The 17,356-nt window shown below is 29.9% G+C and overlaps 1 protein-coding gene, 1 long non-coding RNA gene and 1 pseudogene across 2 annotated transcripts; 2 read left to right on the plus strand and 1 right to left on the minus strand.

Annotated features, from left to right (window-relative positions):
* Positions 1-247: 247 nt before the first annotated feature.
* LOC112599994 (general transcription factor II-I repeat domain-containing protein 2B-like) lies at positions 248-2,056 on the minus strand. The gene has a single exon (XM_025347124.1). The coding sequence runs from the start codon at positions 2,054-2,056 to the stop codon at positions 248-250; it is 1,809 nt and encodes a 602-aa protein (XP_025202909.1).
* A 1,086-nt stretch (positions 2,057-3,142) lies between these two features.
* On the plus strand, positions 3,143-3,607 carry LOC112599995 (annotated as a pseudogene).
* A 4,424-nt stretch (positions 3,608-8,031) lies between these two features.
* On the plus strand, positions 8,032-10,630 carry LOC112599996. Its single transcript, XR_003114979.1, has 3 exons — positions 8,032-8,190; positions 8,437-8,478; positions 10,598-10,630. It is a non-coding gene; the product is annotated as an uncharacterized LOC112599996 (long non-coding RNA).
* Positions 10,631-17,356: the final 6,726 nt, after the last annotated feature.

The following is a 17,356-nucleotide window of genomic DNA, read 5'->3' on the forward strand; positions in this document are numbered from 1 at the left end:
GCCCAGATCAGGTGTCCAACTTGCAAGGCCTCAAGGGCCAAAACTTAAACCTCTGATCTGGTTGCGGGCCATACACTAATTTTGTTAAAGTAACAACAAAATAATGAGAGGTATAAAAATAATTAAAACAAAAAAGTAGTATTATTTCTTTTATTACTCAACATCTAAATTTTTTATACATACAGAAAATGTAGAGGTAGTTTTTTAAAGAACTAAGACAAACATTGTAATAATAATGAAAATATATCTAATGTGAAGACTGTGGTCGATCGGCTTCACCCACCAATGAAGAAATGTCCACTGCCAGTTCAGTTGTAGACAGTCTCATGAGATGACGTAAGGTAGAATCGGTAAGGTTGCTTATGTTGGGGTTTTTAATGTATTTCATGTAGGAAAAGGCACTTTCACATATATATGTGCTTCCGAACATTGATGTCATTTTCAGTCCAAAATCTCGCAGGTTTGGGAATTTCTCCTTAGACAGCAATTTAAAAAATTCAGGTCCCTTTTCTTGTCTGGTGATTAGGAACATGTCAGCTTGAAGGTCACATAACTCAAGTTGTAAGTCAGGTGGTTGATCTTCAATGGATGCTCCAAGAGGATTATTATAAAGCAGTACACTGCTTTTGAGACTTTCAATATCTTTAAATCGTGTATTGAATTCATTAATAACTTGTTGAATTTGTGAACTGCAGCATGAAAAGTCAATATTTTTCTCACTGTTGGGTTCTTCTGCTAGTTTCAGGCAGCTAGGGAAGTGTGTTAGGTTGTTCTTTTCCAAAGCATGTTTAAACACGTTTAGCTTATTCCGGAATCCGTTTATTATTCCGACCAAATCTGAAACCGTCTGGTTTCTTCCTTGAAGACTCAAGTTTAAACTGTTAAGGTGATTAGTCAGATCTGTTATAAAAGCTAACTGTCTTAAGAATTCTGGATCCTGAAACTTCTCTTCCAGTTCAGTTGTATCGGATGAAACGTATTTATTAAGAAATGGAGGGATTTCCTTTCTTATGGCAAAAAATCGTTCCATGCACTTTCCTGCACTCAGCCACCTTACATGGTTGTACATTAGCAAGTTTTCATACTCAGCCTCTGTGTCCACTAAAAACTGCCTAAGTTGCCTGTGTAAAAGGGATCGATTTCCACCTCTAATCATATTTATAATTTTAATCACGGTCTGAAAAACTTGATCCTGCTTGACTGATTTTCCACATAAAGCTCCCTGATGTATAATACAATGTATTGTCGGACAAGTAACACCATTCTCTCGAAGCAGACCCAATAATCCAGTTTTTTTACCAGTCATTGATGGGGCCCCGTCTGTTGCTATGGCTGAACATTTATTAAAGCCTCCAATTCTGTCAACTGTTTTCTTCAGAGCCTCATAGACGTCTTTTCCTTTTGTTGTTCCATAAAGAGGACAAATATCAAATAGCTCCTCTTTACTAGTAAAATCTTCAAAAGTAGTGCGCACGAATATCAACAGCTGACTAACATCTGATTGATCAGTGCTTTCATCCAGACAAAGTGAGAAATACGAACTTTTTTTAACCAGGCTAAGCATAGAGTTTTCTACTTGCTCACCCATAGCAACAACCCTTCTTTGTATAGTTTGATGTGAAAGTTGCACTGATTCAAATTTCTCCGCCATTTTGGAATCTTCAAAAGCTTTGGCCATTTCAACGGCACATTTTTTAATTAAATTGGCATCAGTGAAAGGTTTTTTTGCCTTTGCCAGCTCAAGCGACACGGCATAAGATGCATGCAAAGAATGCGTTTGAGATCGCAATATTTTACTAAACATACCAGTTTGCTGTTTAAGCTTTTTCTTCAAATCTGCAACTAACGCACGCCGACTTTCATTTGTATACGTAGCATACTTCTTTTCATGCATTGTTGTGTAGTGTCTTCTCACATTATATTCTTTAGGCACAGAAACAATATTCATGCACACTAAACACTGCAACTTTCCATTATTGTTAGCAATCAAGTAATCACTCTCCCAACTTTCTTTATAACTCCTGTTCTCAATGTCAATTTTACGTTTTACACTCATAATTGTATTGAAGTTTAAGGAATCAAGACAAAGAATGAACTAATTAACTAAGATACGTAACAAACAACACGTCGAAGCACACTGGCGCGTAGCGGCTGACGACGCGACGGACAATTGACAGTTTATTATGACTAATTAAAAATAGAACACATATAAAACCCGCACACTGATAAGTAATAGTCAACACAAAACACTTTTGCTCTTTAGTAAATTCTAGTCATGACTAATCGTGTGTTATTGAAATAGAACCACAGATTATATAATGTTTTTCGAACTTGAATTTATTCGATTATATAATTGTTTTTAAATCGTTTTATATAATCTGTGATAGAACATGCTCTATTCCGTCAGTCAAAACAAAACAATTGTTATCAGTCAAAAGTAAAAACTAGTTGGATCAGTTGGATGCCGTAATCGTTGCAAAACAGTTGTTCGTTATAATATTTTAATATTATTAATAATTATTAAACTGTTGGTACAAAACATTAAACAATCGTAGCATTTAAAGAAAATATATGATTTCCGTAAAACCTTACGCGGGCCACAGTTAATAGCATCGCGGGCCGGATGCGGCCCGCGGGCCGCCAGTTGGACAACCCTGAACAAGATTTACTGTTTCCATTTTTTAATTATATTAATTATTATATTAAAATGTATTAAAAAATACAGTTGACAAATTGTTAATAAATTAAAATTTTTTTGGTAATGCTGATAGTTGTGATTAATTTGTAAAACACATTTTGATTTTTAACATTGGTATCACTGTCTATCGCTTGAGTTATGAATTGCTTATCATTTTTCTGACAACTACCTTTCTCCAAGGTTTATAGATAATAGAGGTTGCCTCTATACGAAAATTATGAAATAGTGGGATTAGGAGTAAGTTGTCCGTGACGTCAGCCGTCGTACAAAAACTCGCTAATCACTATCACTGCTACTGAGTGCTACTAGTTTATGCCGAGCATGAGAGATAAGTTTTTTATGCTCTATATATTGAATATTCTGTAAGAAGTATTTTCTTTTAATTATTGCGTACTAAATTATAGTTATTATTTTATTAACAAGTACTTAATAATAGTAATATCCATGGCTTCGAAGGCCAAAGGTGGTTCATGTTGCGCTGTAGCGTCATGTATTAACTATTCGGGCAAAGTAAAAAATCTTGGAAGAGATACGTATATCGTTTCACAGGTAACTATTATTATTTTTAAAGATACTAGCTTATTTAACTCAAAAGTTTAAGAAAACCCGATGTTATTTTATATTTAATCTTTTTTTTTTTATAAAATTAAAAATATTAAAAATTAAAAAAAATAAAAATAAAAATATTTAAATATTTACCTTGAAACTAAATTATTTTTATAATATACCAAGATAATAATTTATTTTAGATTTCCTAAAGATCTAGAGTGTAAACAAATATGGATATTGAAGTGTAGAAGAAAAGATGATTGAAATCCCAATTCATCTTTCATGTGTTCTGAACATTTTACTGCTGAAGTCCGTGATTTGAAAGCTGAACTTCTAGATAACTATATAATTTTATTTTAGATTCAATTATTACTTTTAATTACACCAATGTATTATTTTTATTTGTTTTTTGACTGAACTATTTTTTATATTATTTTTATATTTTATATCAATTGTGTAAACTTACGAGTACAGTTTACTTAAGCATAATTATTATTATAATATTAATGCTGAAAAATACTGTTTAATAAATTTAATTAATATGTATAACTGTAATGTTTTATAATTGATTTGCATATTATTATACAAAATAAAAATGCATTTGTTAAAATAATATTTACGATGTAATTCAAACAATAATATGGGCATATTATTGACTAGTGTCCAGCATTATAAGAACTAAGAGCTCATACTGAGGTTTTTCGCGTACAGGAAATGTCTGCTAAGTGTCCTGGTGAAAGGACAGCTCAAGTAGTTCATGATTAAGCAATTTCTATTCTCAGCATACCGATTGGTGATGAACAATATTTATTATTTGATGCGACGCATATGGTAGGTACTTTGCAAAGTAAACTTAAAATTAGAGCCAAAACCTGCGGAAGATGTGTGCGACCATTATTTAATTTCCACATTATTGATTTTCAATCTAAGATGATGTTAAAAGAAACATGTTTTATAATCAAAGAACGAGAAAAATATTAATATATAAATATTGTTGCGTGCCAATATCAGATCCAAGTTCAGGGTGTTATTTTAAATGAAAATTACAACTCTTAAGAACAATAATGTGTTTATTACGTATAAATAAAGTTCATGTAACTGACACAAAAAGTGGCCGAGTGTCGTGAAGGTGCTCAGGTCTCTGTGGCTCTGGTACATCTCCCATTGTTGATCTCTGGGTTCCCTTATATATGAAAAAGCTTCTTGTTATTGTAGTCCATAGCCTTGAATTTCATATATATCCTTGGAGTTGTTTTGATAATTGTTTTTGGTAAAAACAATCTCCAGGATGCAATTTGACCCTAATTGTCAACACGTACCAATGCAATGTTTTGTTGCATACGAGTAACCTCAATAATGCATTTCACTCGACCTCGGCACGCGTAATGCACTATTACGATGTTTATTATGATGTTGTTGAGAAGTAGATAATTACACCCGAAAATGCATTCTAATCCTAATGCAACGAGATTCATAATAATATGTATTTTTTATCTTATGTATATTATAGCCATATAATATATTATATTATTTCATTATGCCACATATTATATATAGTCATATTACTATTGCTAATACTTATAGCAATACAGTGAAAACTGTCTAAAGCGGAATCGCATGGGACCAACAAAAAATTCCGCTTTACTCAATAAAAAGGAAAAATTCTGGATTATTCAAAACAAATAAATAAGAAATATCAAAGAATATTTCTCAATTTATTGTTATAAATACATAATATAAGTTATTAAAATTCATTAAATTTGATCAGTTGATATTTTTCATTTAATGAAAGGCACTTATATTTTGGCATTTTAATATTTAATGCGATGAACGAAAGATAAAATAAAATTAAAAGTGTACGTACGACTGTTGGTGTAAGACTGTTTCACTGTTACAAAGAAGAAATTTCGTATCGTTTAAGATGCGATAATATGCATTATATGTACAATACTACAATGTACATATTATATTTTACGAATATGTACCTATAGAACAATTTTATCTTCTTTATTTATCACTATTTAACGATGTACATTGTACATCGGCATATCTATATTTTATACCATATTTTTGGTTTAGATTTGATACGCTCGTGTCATTTTTCCGGTTTATGCAAGGTTTTTACTTGCATGGGACTAACAAAATCGTTCCGTTTTATTGAAGTTGAGCGTCTATATAAAACTATAGGAACGTGCCGGAACCATAAAAATATTCCGTATTAGATAGTTTTCCGTTTTATTCAGGGTCCGCTTTAGACAGTTTTCACTGTATTATATATTATATTATATATACTTATATTTAATAATATATCTCGTAGCCCATGACAATATTGTACTTAAAAACAATAAAAATACTTTATTAATAAATAATAATTATAAACTTGTATTACGGTGTCATACAAACAATAAATACCCGCTAAACTTTGTACGACGGGTGACGTCACTAGATAGGGGACGGAGTGGTGGGTTTTGATTAGTTTACACGACTGAGGCAACCTCTATTATCTATAAGCCTTGCCTTTCTCCGGGTCGTCTGCAACGGCGGTAGATAACGACGGGGAGACATAGAGATAGTAAAAAATCTAATTTTCTGATTGGCCAGTTCATTTGTTGACTCCTAAACCTGTACACTTTTGATAAAGTACAGAACAAAACCGTACATTTTTGGTAGGTTAAAACCGCTCACTTTTAATTTCAACCCCAAAAAAGTTATTTTTACTTAGATTAGATATACTTAATAAATAATAATTTATAATTTATTCAGAAAAAAAAAATGTATACACAAGATTTTTCATTTGACTGCACGTTGTAACCGTGGACGTACAATTTTTAATAAAACACCGCCAAACCGCATTTTCACTATTACACACTCTAAATTTTCTAGATTTGCTAGAAATTAGCACTTGCCCTTTTTATTACTCTCAATTATTTTAAAATCCATTATTATGCGTAATAAAAAATATTTTAATAATTTAATAAAATTGCAAAAAACTACTACATATAGATAAGCACTATATATGTATACTGAATACACAAGATACAAGACCGACTAATAAAGTTATAACGAGCGGTGAGTAAAGCTTAAAACGTGTTAGCATGATTATTGCAGTATATCTTATAATCTTTCTTATCCGTTAGTTAGCACTAAAAATAGTGTGCGGTTTTAACCACTATAAGTTTGGGGTATTTTGTTATTAATGATCGATAAAGTGTGCGGTTTTCGGACGCAACCAGTTCTTTATACCTATCAGAAAAAAAGGGAACTATTCTTCGTTTTATATTATAAGATTCTTTTACTTATTTATAATAATGTATATTAATAATCAAATATAATAAAACATTTTATAATTATTAGAAAATCTTAATTTATATTTAGGTTGTATAAACTTTGATTGGTGTATCATGTTAACACGTTCTAAAATTTAAATATGAAGTAAGATCTTTTTCTAATAATAATAAAATATTTTGTTATAGTTGATTATTAATAAACGATATTAAAAATAAGTAAAAGAATATTAAAATAAACTAAAGAGGTTATTACTTTATTTTTTTGTAAATTTATTTAATTTTAATAAAATCAACATTCCTTCCTAACGAATATAAATTTAAAATATGTTATATTAAATTTAATCACATAATTCAGCATATATATATATTAATATATTATGCTAGTATTTACACATATTTATAATTGTATTAAATGTTTGATTCAAACCCTGGTTTTCATCTCGGATTTTAATAACAAAAAAAAATCTCTAATTTCAGATTAAAATGGCAAAAGAATGTATTAACAAACATCAATTAGATAAACTCTATTTGCTATTAGAAAAAAATGAGGTAACAGAAGACTCGGAAGAAAGAATTAAAAAAGAAAAAATTTAATTAATTAATCATAAATTTAAGAACATATTTAGAAAATAATATTCTAGTTTAATAGAGAAAGAAAAATTAGAAAATGAGCAAAATAAAATTTTAGACGATTATATTTTCTCTTCTTATATTATGAGAAAATATAATTAACTTATATACATAGAAAATAAAATAGATTTAGAAAATTTAATTTGGCATATTCGTAATTATTATAGTAAAATAGTCGTTATTCCATTAGCTGATTTTTTCTAAATATTATTAAGCTGTTATTATTATTATATAAAAATAATATATATATTTGATACGATTCAATAAATATTTATTCATATTATGATTTTAAATTTAACAAAACAAATTTAATATTATACCTATTTGAACTTTTATAGAAATACGAAATGAAACGAATAAAATTTAAAATGAACCTAAAAACAAATTAAAAATACCGATTTAAGATAATCACATAATAATAAATACTATACGAAAATTTCTATATATATATAATATATATACATATTATTAAAATATCAAACTTGAATTATTTCGTATTTTTAAAAAAATTCGAGTTATTTAACAATGTAACTCGAAAAATACATCAGTCGAATTAATTTTTACCTCCCTTGATAATCGAGTTATCGACACTTTACTGACTGGGTTTGATTTATGATGTCAAAATCCATTTTTAATTTAAAAGTAATTAATTGAAAATTTTTATCTGATACTTAATATCATAAGAATGTTTAGATTACGCAAGTAAAATAATAAAGTAAATATTAACCTAAAAGGAAAGACATAACACATGTATCAATATAATACAAGTGTGTTTAAACAGAAACAAAAGTAATTATTTCACATCGAAACGTTAATTTTTGTTGCATTTGTGTTACAGCTATTCACATCGAATGATAACATTTTTTATACTAAGTTACAAATTAAATTAATGATAATTCTCTAATTTATTAAATTGGTTACTGAGTAAAACATATTATAATTTCCTAGACATTATGTACATCTCATTGGCACTTGTATGGATATGTTTCAAAATAATTCATGTAGAAAATGTTCGATGTCCGATTGGTAATTAACAATATTATTGAACTGCGTACATAAAAATTTTGAAACTTGTATAAATAGTTGACGAATAAAAACACAAATATATAATAATATAATATAATTGATTTGCGTTACAATCAAGATCTGTTTTGAAAAATCAAACATTTTTAAAGTATTTTTAGTTATTATTCGTATTTGACACGGATTCACTTTATTTTTATTTTCACCAAAGTATATTTCATGAACTATAATAAATAATAATTTTTTTAGGAGAAATGACAGATGAAAAACTCTGCACAGAATTAAGAACAAGTAATATACTCATTGAATATATCTAATTTGTATTTGTTTTATAAACATATTTGAATGTGCTATTACCAAAAACGATAAAGATAAATTAAAAAATACATCAATTTATAATAGCAATAAAACTACTATAGGTTATTTGATTATTGTAGGTACCTATTACCTGCTGTAAATTAAAATTTGTATTTTCTAAACTACTCATATTGTTTATAAGAGACATATATGGTTATATTTCTAAAGTAAACAATAAATACAATTTAGTTGATTGTCGGCAGACTAAGATCGTAATATTATAATATTTTACAATGTATGATTTCGTGTAATCGTGTATATACGATCGTATATAATCGTATATTCAGGCACTTAACTTTTATTATCGCCAACGTGCACTACTTCTAAAAAAATTATATTATCCCTTATCTTCAAAACAATAATCTTTAATTAGAAATATAAAAATTAAATAATTTAAAACTAAAAATAATTGATAGTATTGGAAATAGTGATATTATTTTAAATTAAATAATAATATTATAATGATTGAAAATATAATAAGTAATTGAATCGTTTTTTAAGAAAAAGATTTGTAAAAATTTATCTCTTTTCTATCTAGATAAAACTGATTTTATCTATATTTGTATTTAGATGTATTTTTTTTTATTTATCTCTATCCAGATATATTTTAAGTTCAGATATCTTAACTATATCTAGATACAAAATTATTATCTGAACATAACTCTGTTCATTATGTAGCGTTGACGGAGGCTGCGATGTCCACGATATACGAGTATTTCGGTCTGTATTCGGTGACGGCTATACCGACAATGAGAATATTCATGTGTCGCTTCGGTTTTCTTCGTATTGTGTTGACGACAATTTTATTGTAATCAGGCAGCAATTACGACGAGTGTGGGACTGGTGACTGCGTGACACAGTCGATGTACGATGTACTCGACGAGGTACTCGATAACAGTCCCGATACTACTGTATAAAATATTGAATTCCCTTATTAAGCAGTGCATACGAATACATATATTTATATAGAAATAACTTGCGTATTACGTATTTTGAATTTACATACAACAAACATATTCAGTTAATAATATTTTTCTCTGTAGTGTTTTATGCTACATATATTTTCCGTATACAGATTACATACTTGTACTACGAGATACGTACTTAGCAAACATAAGTTCTCAACAATTTGATGAATGAAATGTTGGTTCTGCTGCCACAAAATGAAGCGTTTGCTGCAGTGTAATTGTGATTTAAAAATTACAAATGAGTTGAAAAAACAATGAAATATATAATTTAAAAAAAAAAATGTACACTGAACTAATTGTTATTAAGATTTTCTGAACACTATAAAACAATAAAAGAGCATTAGCTTAATGTCTTACGCTTTTAGCTACACTGCTCTTTTTGTCGCGTCCGTGGTCGCTTGCGTTAGTCAAAATGTGCTGCTACAACATTTCAGATATTTTACTGTAGTGGTCGCTGTGCAGCACACTATGATTTTTAACACATTTATTATTTAACGACGTCATACGTTCCTGTTTAGCTTGAGGTAGTTTTGGTAAGGGATGTTTTCAATAAATAGAACACTTGTGTTTATACCTTAAATATTTATAAAACTGTATACCTTATAAAACAATAATTTAAATTAACATAGCTTACTGTTATTACAAAAAGTTACTAAAAGTGGGAGTGACTATGTACTCGCGGCGATATGGTTATTATTATGTCTACGACAATCAGTAGTCTTACATAATACGGTGTAAATAGTCAAAGTAGAACTTTGTCTACCTTGTAATTAGTGCTTGGTACTTGACTCGTATTTATACGAATTTTTTCACCACTGTATAATGGTGCGATGTTAATAATTGGACGCTATTATGTTAACGTAAAATACATTGTTCAGCGTAAAAGGGAAAAACATGTTATATTTATTTTATCCTTTAACTTATTTATTTCTAAGAATACATATTTTTTACTTGCACTAACAATATACATTACTATTTAAAAATGGAGGCTTTAATAGTAGATATATTTTATTGTTATGTTTCAAGGTTAAGTTATAGTAATTTACTACGATAGTATTTCGTTATTAATATATTATTTTTTACAGAAACTTTGATGAATAAATTCTATATACGTAAGTAATATGATTATAAATATACGATAAACTAGGGGACGGAAATTTAATTCTATGGTGGTATAGAAAATTTGAAAAACAATTTACAAGGGCCAGTAAAAACTTGATTGTAAGTTAATAACCGTTGTGTTATCATACTATTATTGTAAATAGCGATAAACGACGAACACTATCATAATCTTCAAATACACCATAAAAAGATAAAGTATAAATTATGTTCATAAAACCAGCGTTAAAAAAAAAAAAATTGTTTTGCCGTCTTGTTATTTTCCCTCCACGAGCCGAATATTGCCTGCGTGCCATCCAGTGTTTATTACAATGGTATGATAGGTGGGGGGAATACCCCCCGGAAAAAATGTATACCCCCCACCCACGAGAAAATCTATGACATTATTACGTTAACTACATATTGTGATGCGATAATGTGTGAAACGAGTTATCGGCCGAATGTAAGATATTTTGTGCATCACGGACCACGGTTGATAATAAAATAAAATAAATATTTAACATAATAATTTGTTGGATATTACTACCTTTTCGTATATCAAATAGTTGTTAGTCATCAGTAGGGCAGAGAACTTGTAACTCTAAAAAATCACCTGATATGCACTTAAATATACAAAATATGCATTAAAAATAATGGAGTATTATTTAATATAAAATGTATAAGTAATGTATGTATAGGTAGTAAATGTCTGTTAAATTTGTTTTCATATAATTAACCAAAATTATTAATTTTTTTTTAAGAATTTATGTATTCGTAGGTATCTATCGAAAACCAATAAATTGAGCTTAAAACGATATTTTTACTTCCCTTAATTATTTACTTTTAAGGCATACCACCTTGAAAATTTATGATCCCCCCCCCTGTCGGGGTAGAAGGTCTGAAATAAACATTGGTGCCGCCTATTGCCGAGCCCAGTAATAAAAAATCTAGATATTTTGAGTTAAGTATTTTGGAGTATCACATAAATATGAGAATTGCTTAAGATAGTGCATTTGGGTATAGCTGTCTTGGTGTAGAATCGATGTAGCACAAATATTTCAAATTTTTATTAAAATTGCAATTATTCGGATTGTAGCGTGCTTGTTTCTGATGTTCTTTTCGCTGTTTTGAAATAACTGTTAAATCATTGAAACCTTTGTTTATCAATTCAATGAAAGTTCAAAAGAGTCAGTGTGTGGTGATGGTTGTTAGAGCCAGGAGCATATAATTATGAGATATGTACGCCCCGGTCACCGAATATTTCGCACGCTTGTACGGTCACACACCGACTGACTTGTGTATATGTGTTTTAGTAATTCAATAGAAATGGACGAGTTTGCCGAGCAAGACTATTGAATTCTAGTGTGCGGTGGATGTGTAACTGTGTGTATATGTGTATGTGTGTTACTTAAACCTAGGGACAAATAGATAACTCAATAAAAATAACTGGTAACTCTATGTTATGATAATAGATATATAATAATAAATAATAATAATACTAATAATAATTACGGCCCTTTTGGACCAACATGTAAAAATATAACAATAATATAAATATAAAAACAATATGGGGAGCTATTTGAGCTACAATATAAAAAATAGGTAATACACAAAAATTATGCATGCCAGGTCCTTTGGCCCGGCAGAACAGTATAATATAATATATGACTCTTCTGGCCCAATAGAATATTTAATTATATAGTTAACAATTTGAGCTGTAACTCGTATGAATATAAATTTAATTATAATAATAACAATAATAATATGTGACCTTTGGGCTGAATTAATGTAAATATAAAAAAATAATAGTATTTAGCACTTTTTGTCCAGCCGTAGAAGAATGTAATAATATTCGTGCACAAGACACATGAATAATATTATAATTTATAAAAAAGGCGATTAGCGCCCACGCAATATAATATAATGAAAAAGAATGCGATTTTCGTACTCAAAATAAATATGAATTAGAAAAAAAACAATATAATATTATAATGACAACGTATGGCAGAAGACAAAAATTCGGACGGCTATGTAAACCTGCCACACCGGATGGACGGCGGCAGCAGATAACGCGCTGATAATTTTTACATAATGTTAACAATTAACGATGTTATATAATTCACAGACACAATTAAAATATAAAAATAGAACAAACAGAATGACAAAAATATGTTTGTTTGTGTGACCGCGAATCCGTGTTTTATTTAATACTTGGCTCTGTTATTTGTCGACGGCATTAACAATAGTGTTTTGGATTAAATAGACCTGGTAAATTTGCTGTATCTGGAGTTTTTGTGTATGTAGCTACCCCACTCCTATATTCGTTCTGCCACAAAAGATCCAAGACTTGGTCTTGACTGTGTTCTTGCATCTTGGAAATGCAATTTGTGTAGACCCGTATGATTATAATGCCTTCAATCCAAGGATTTCCAGTTATTACAAAAAAAATTGCTTCTATAGCTCTGATCTATAGCACTTGTAATTGTAAAAAATCTGTTAGCCCATTTAAGTATCAAATAATGTATGAGCAGATAACAACATGTAAACGCGGCATCAGTGGCATCGTTTAAAAACACGTCTTTTTGACCGATTAATACAAAATTATACATTTTGATCTATTATCCGTCAACTAAAATTATTAATATTGTTATTCTTCATATAAATACAATATTTATTTAATGTGATATATTATGTTTTACTTACATTTAATTTTTTGCATTCCGTTTTTTATAATTTTCAAGTAATAAAATAAGTTTTTAGAATCCCAAAAATAATCAAATACTTAATAAAAATAAATAATTTAATTCATCGATACATTTATTTGAAATTAAAATTCTGTTTCATCTACTGTCATACTTCTAGAACATTTGGGATAGACTGGTACAGTATGTTCTCGGCAGATGGGTGAATTAAAATGAATACAGCGAGTATTTTTTTTACGATTCTTTTTTTGTTGAACAATAAACACATCTTCCAGTACAATCTTAGCGTTCTAATATTATTTTTCTTGCCCAGTCAGATTTTTTAGGATTATTTTCAAGTGTCGGGGCAAAGTTTTTATTGTTAATCTGTGCTTATACATAATTCTTTTGAGAGTTCTTTCAAAAAATATCTTCGAGTTATTTTTTTATGTTTTTTTGAATCATTATCTCTTATAATTATAAAACTATTTATACCAGCAATATATAAATATTACAATATTTACGATATAAATATTGTAAGCGGCCAACGACAACTAGTTCTTGACACTGAGTACGAACCTTTTAATTCATCGACCGTATCAACGCCACATTTTGGTTGTGTATTTGTAAAATGTTAGTATTTCTGGTTTCATTGCCTCTCCTAGACTATCATAAATGTCATCACTATGATGCATTGTCGATACGAGAGTTACAAATTTTTTTTTTTTTTGAGACATATAACAGCAGAGTAGTGTCTTTAAAAGTTTTTCCGTATCCAAATAAGCTGCTATTTACAGGCCTAATTTTGGTTTGCACAAAAATTGGAGGTATTTTACGTTTATTTTATCTAATAGTTCCGACGACTGTTAGACGATGACTTTGCAATAAGGTTTGAACTAGTGGAATCGAAATGAACCAATTATCCATCGTAACTTTGCGCCCACTTTGTGTGATTTGAACTACGAGCTTTTCCACCACTTTTGGGGCTTGTTATCTATTTGATATGGCCCATTGGGTTGTTTTCCCGCATACACCTTCATGTTTAGAGTATAAAATTTTCGAGCATCGCAAAATGCAAAAATTTTTATTCCATATTTTGCGGGTTTATTTCTAATATATTGACGAAAGTTGCATCTCCGGCGAAATGACTCCAACATTTCATCTATCGTAGTATATTCATCTACCACATAATTTTCATGACATTTTTGTACAAAACCATTGAAAATGTTTCTAACTGGAGCTAATTTATCCACGTTTCGTCTTTTATTTCTCGTAGTAATATCGTCAAGCCGTAAAGCACGAAGAATAAACTGGAATCTAGTCCACATTGTTGACAAAAAAATCAATACCAGTATAATCCCCTGCTCACAAATCATTGAGATTTTGATAAGATGACTTTATCACTCTTGCCATCTAAAAAATCTAAATACAGCTTTCATTTCTTCAATATTTGTATTAAAAGCAGCTCTTGGTCTATTATAATTTGGTCGAATTCGTGAAATATGTATATTCGTACACTTTACTTTTTCCATAATGACAGTACCAATATGGAAAAAATAAGCTCCAGGACTAATAAGGAGTTTTTACTTGTTTCGCGTATCCAATTGGTCCAGGGCGTATATTCAGTATTTTACGGGTACGAGTACGTACATTACGAGGCGGTGGATACATATAGTAAATAGATTTTTTTTTTTTATTGATCTTGTATAACTCGGCAGCAAGGGCCATTAGTTGTCTCTTAAATTGTAATTACATTTTGTGAAATTTACACTGTTAGATCATTTTAACAATAATAATTATATTTTATCAATAAGGTTACTTAATTTTAAAAAGGTTATGATTTTTGTGTTTTGATCGGGGTTTGGTCCGAGAATTTCATCCAGTGTTTCTGTCAGGTTGAGTTTTGTACGTTCTTGTTGGTATGCGTGACATTCCGTAATAATGTGTTTGACTGTTATCTGTGTATTGCAAGTTTCACAGATGTGGGGTCAACGTTTGACAAAAGGAATCCGTGTGTTATCCTGGTGTGTCCAACTCTTAGACGGTTTATAATTGTTTCATCTTTTCGATTTAGGTTTGGATTTTCCCATTTGAAAATTGGGCTCTTGATCTGGTTTAATTTAGTGGTTTGGATTTTCCATAATATTAGCCACTTTTTTTTAAAATTGTTTTTCGCAGAATTTTTGAAGTTCGCATAAGTTTGCAGGTCTAGTACGTTTGTATCTGAGTTAGAAACGGCAATTTTGGCGTATTTATCTGTGGTTTTGTTGCCTATGATGCCGGTGTGTTCAGGGATCCAGATAAGTGTGATTTGTTTTTTGTTGGTTTTTTGCTTCCTCTAGCTTGTTTTGGATGATGATTATTATATCACTCGAGTTTGTATTGTTTTTAATATTAATTATAGTACTTAGAGAGTCACTGAGGAATAAAAAATTAGTATGTTCCGATGTGTTTATTTTTTTGATGGCTTTGAGGATTGCTATTGCTTCAGCAGAGAAGATTGAGCACTCATTTGGTAATCTAAAAGTTATATTTGAGTTTGAATTTTCAAATATGATTACAATCCCAACTCCTTCATTTGATTTGGATGCATCCGTAAATATTTTTTAGTGATCCTTGAAGTCATCAAGTATATAATGAACATAGATTTGAATATCTCAGGTGCTGTGTTCTGTTTTGATAATGAGTTTAGTTCGGTATTAACTTCATACTTGTTTTTCCATGGAGGAGAATTGTAGAGATCACGAGGAATAATTTTGACGGAAGTGTGTACATTTTTGTTGATAAATTCGGTGATGACGTTTTTTGTACAACAATGTTTGTTCCCGTTACGTCTAGCCAGTCTTGCTGTAAATATTGTAGATAATTCTAATCTGTTCAGCATCGGGGGGAGTTCACTGGAAGTGTTGTAAATGCTGAGTATTGGACTGCTCCGGAAGGCACTGAGTGCAAGTCTTAGTCCACTATTGTTAACCGTGTCAATCAGGTTAAGGGTTGATTTGGCAGCTATTCTATTTAATACGGCGCCGTAGTTGAGATTAGATTGCATGATCGCGTTGTATATTTTTATGAGTGATTTGGAATCTCCTCCTCATGACGTATGGGATAGTATTTTGATTATTTTTAAGGAACTAGTTGTACATTTTTTAAGGTGTTTTATGTAAGGTAACCAAGGCAGACGTTTATCGAAAAAGACTCCTAGCATTTTAGTTGTGTTTTGATTGTCTATTACAATGTCGTTTAATTTGATTCCGGGTTCTTTGACTTTTTTCTTTTTTTGTGAATATTGAGCTAATATACTTTTCAAGGGAGAAGTTTAATCCAGTTTTATCTGCTCATTTTTCTATGTTATTAGTGATGATTTGAAAAAGATTTCTGACAGTTTCTAGGTTGCCACTCCTACACCAGTAATTAAAGACGTCGGCATACATGTTACATGCTACTGGAAGGTTGCAGTTTTGTGTGATGTCATTGATTGTTATGATAAATAAAATTACTGATAAAGCTGATCCTTGTGGCACTCCGTTTTCTTGGGTAAATTCGCGCAATAAATAGTTATTGGCTTTTACCTGAAATTTGCGATTTGAGGTAAAGTTGGTTATTATATTTAGGAGTCTGCCTTGGCATAGAATTGAATTAAGTTTAGTTATAATGTTGTGTCTCCGTGTGGTGTCGTATGTTTTGGCTATATCGTAATTGATTACACCCATGAGTTGCTTTTTTTGCAAATGTTTGTTTAATTTCTTCATTAATTTCGTGTAAACTGTCCATTGTGCATCTATTTTTTCTGAAACCATTTTGCTTTGGGGATAAAATATTAATTTTTCAAGGAACCACGAGAGTCCGTGATTTAATATTTTTTCGAATAATTTGCACATAGTATTTAGTAAAGTTATTGGTCTGTAGCCCTCTAGTTTGAATCGGTTTTTATCAGGTTTGGGGATAGGTATTATGATTCCAATTTTTCATTTTTTTGGCCATACTCCCTTTTTCCATATTCGTTTGTACATATTGAGCAGTAGATCCAGGGTTTTTATACTGAAATTTTGAATGAAGGAATAAGGA

The sequence above is a fragment of the Melanaphis sacchari genome, unplaced genomic scaffold (assembly GCF_002803265.2).
Source record: "Melanaphis sacchari strain LSU unplaced genomic scaffold, SCAv2.0 Contig595_pilon_pilon, whole genome shotgun sequence".
In the NCBI taxonomy this organism is placed as follows: Eukaryota; Metazoa; Arthropoda; class Insecta; order Hemiptera; family Aphididae; genus Melanaphis; species Melanaphis sacchari.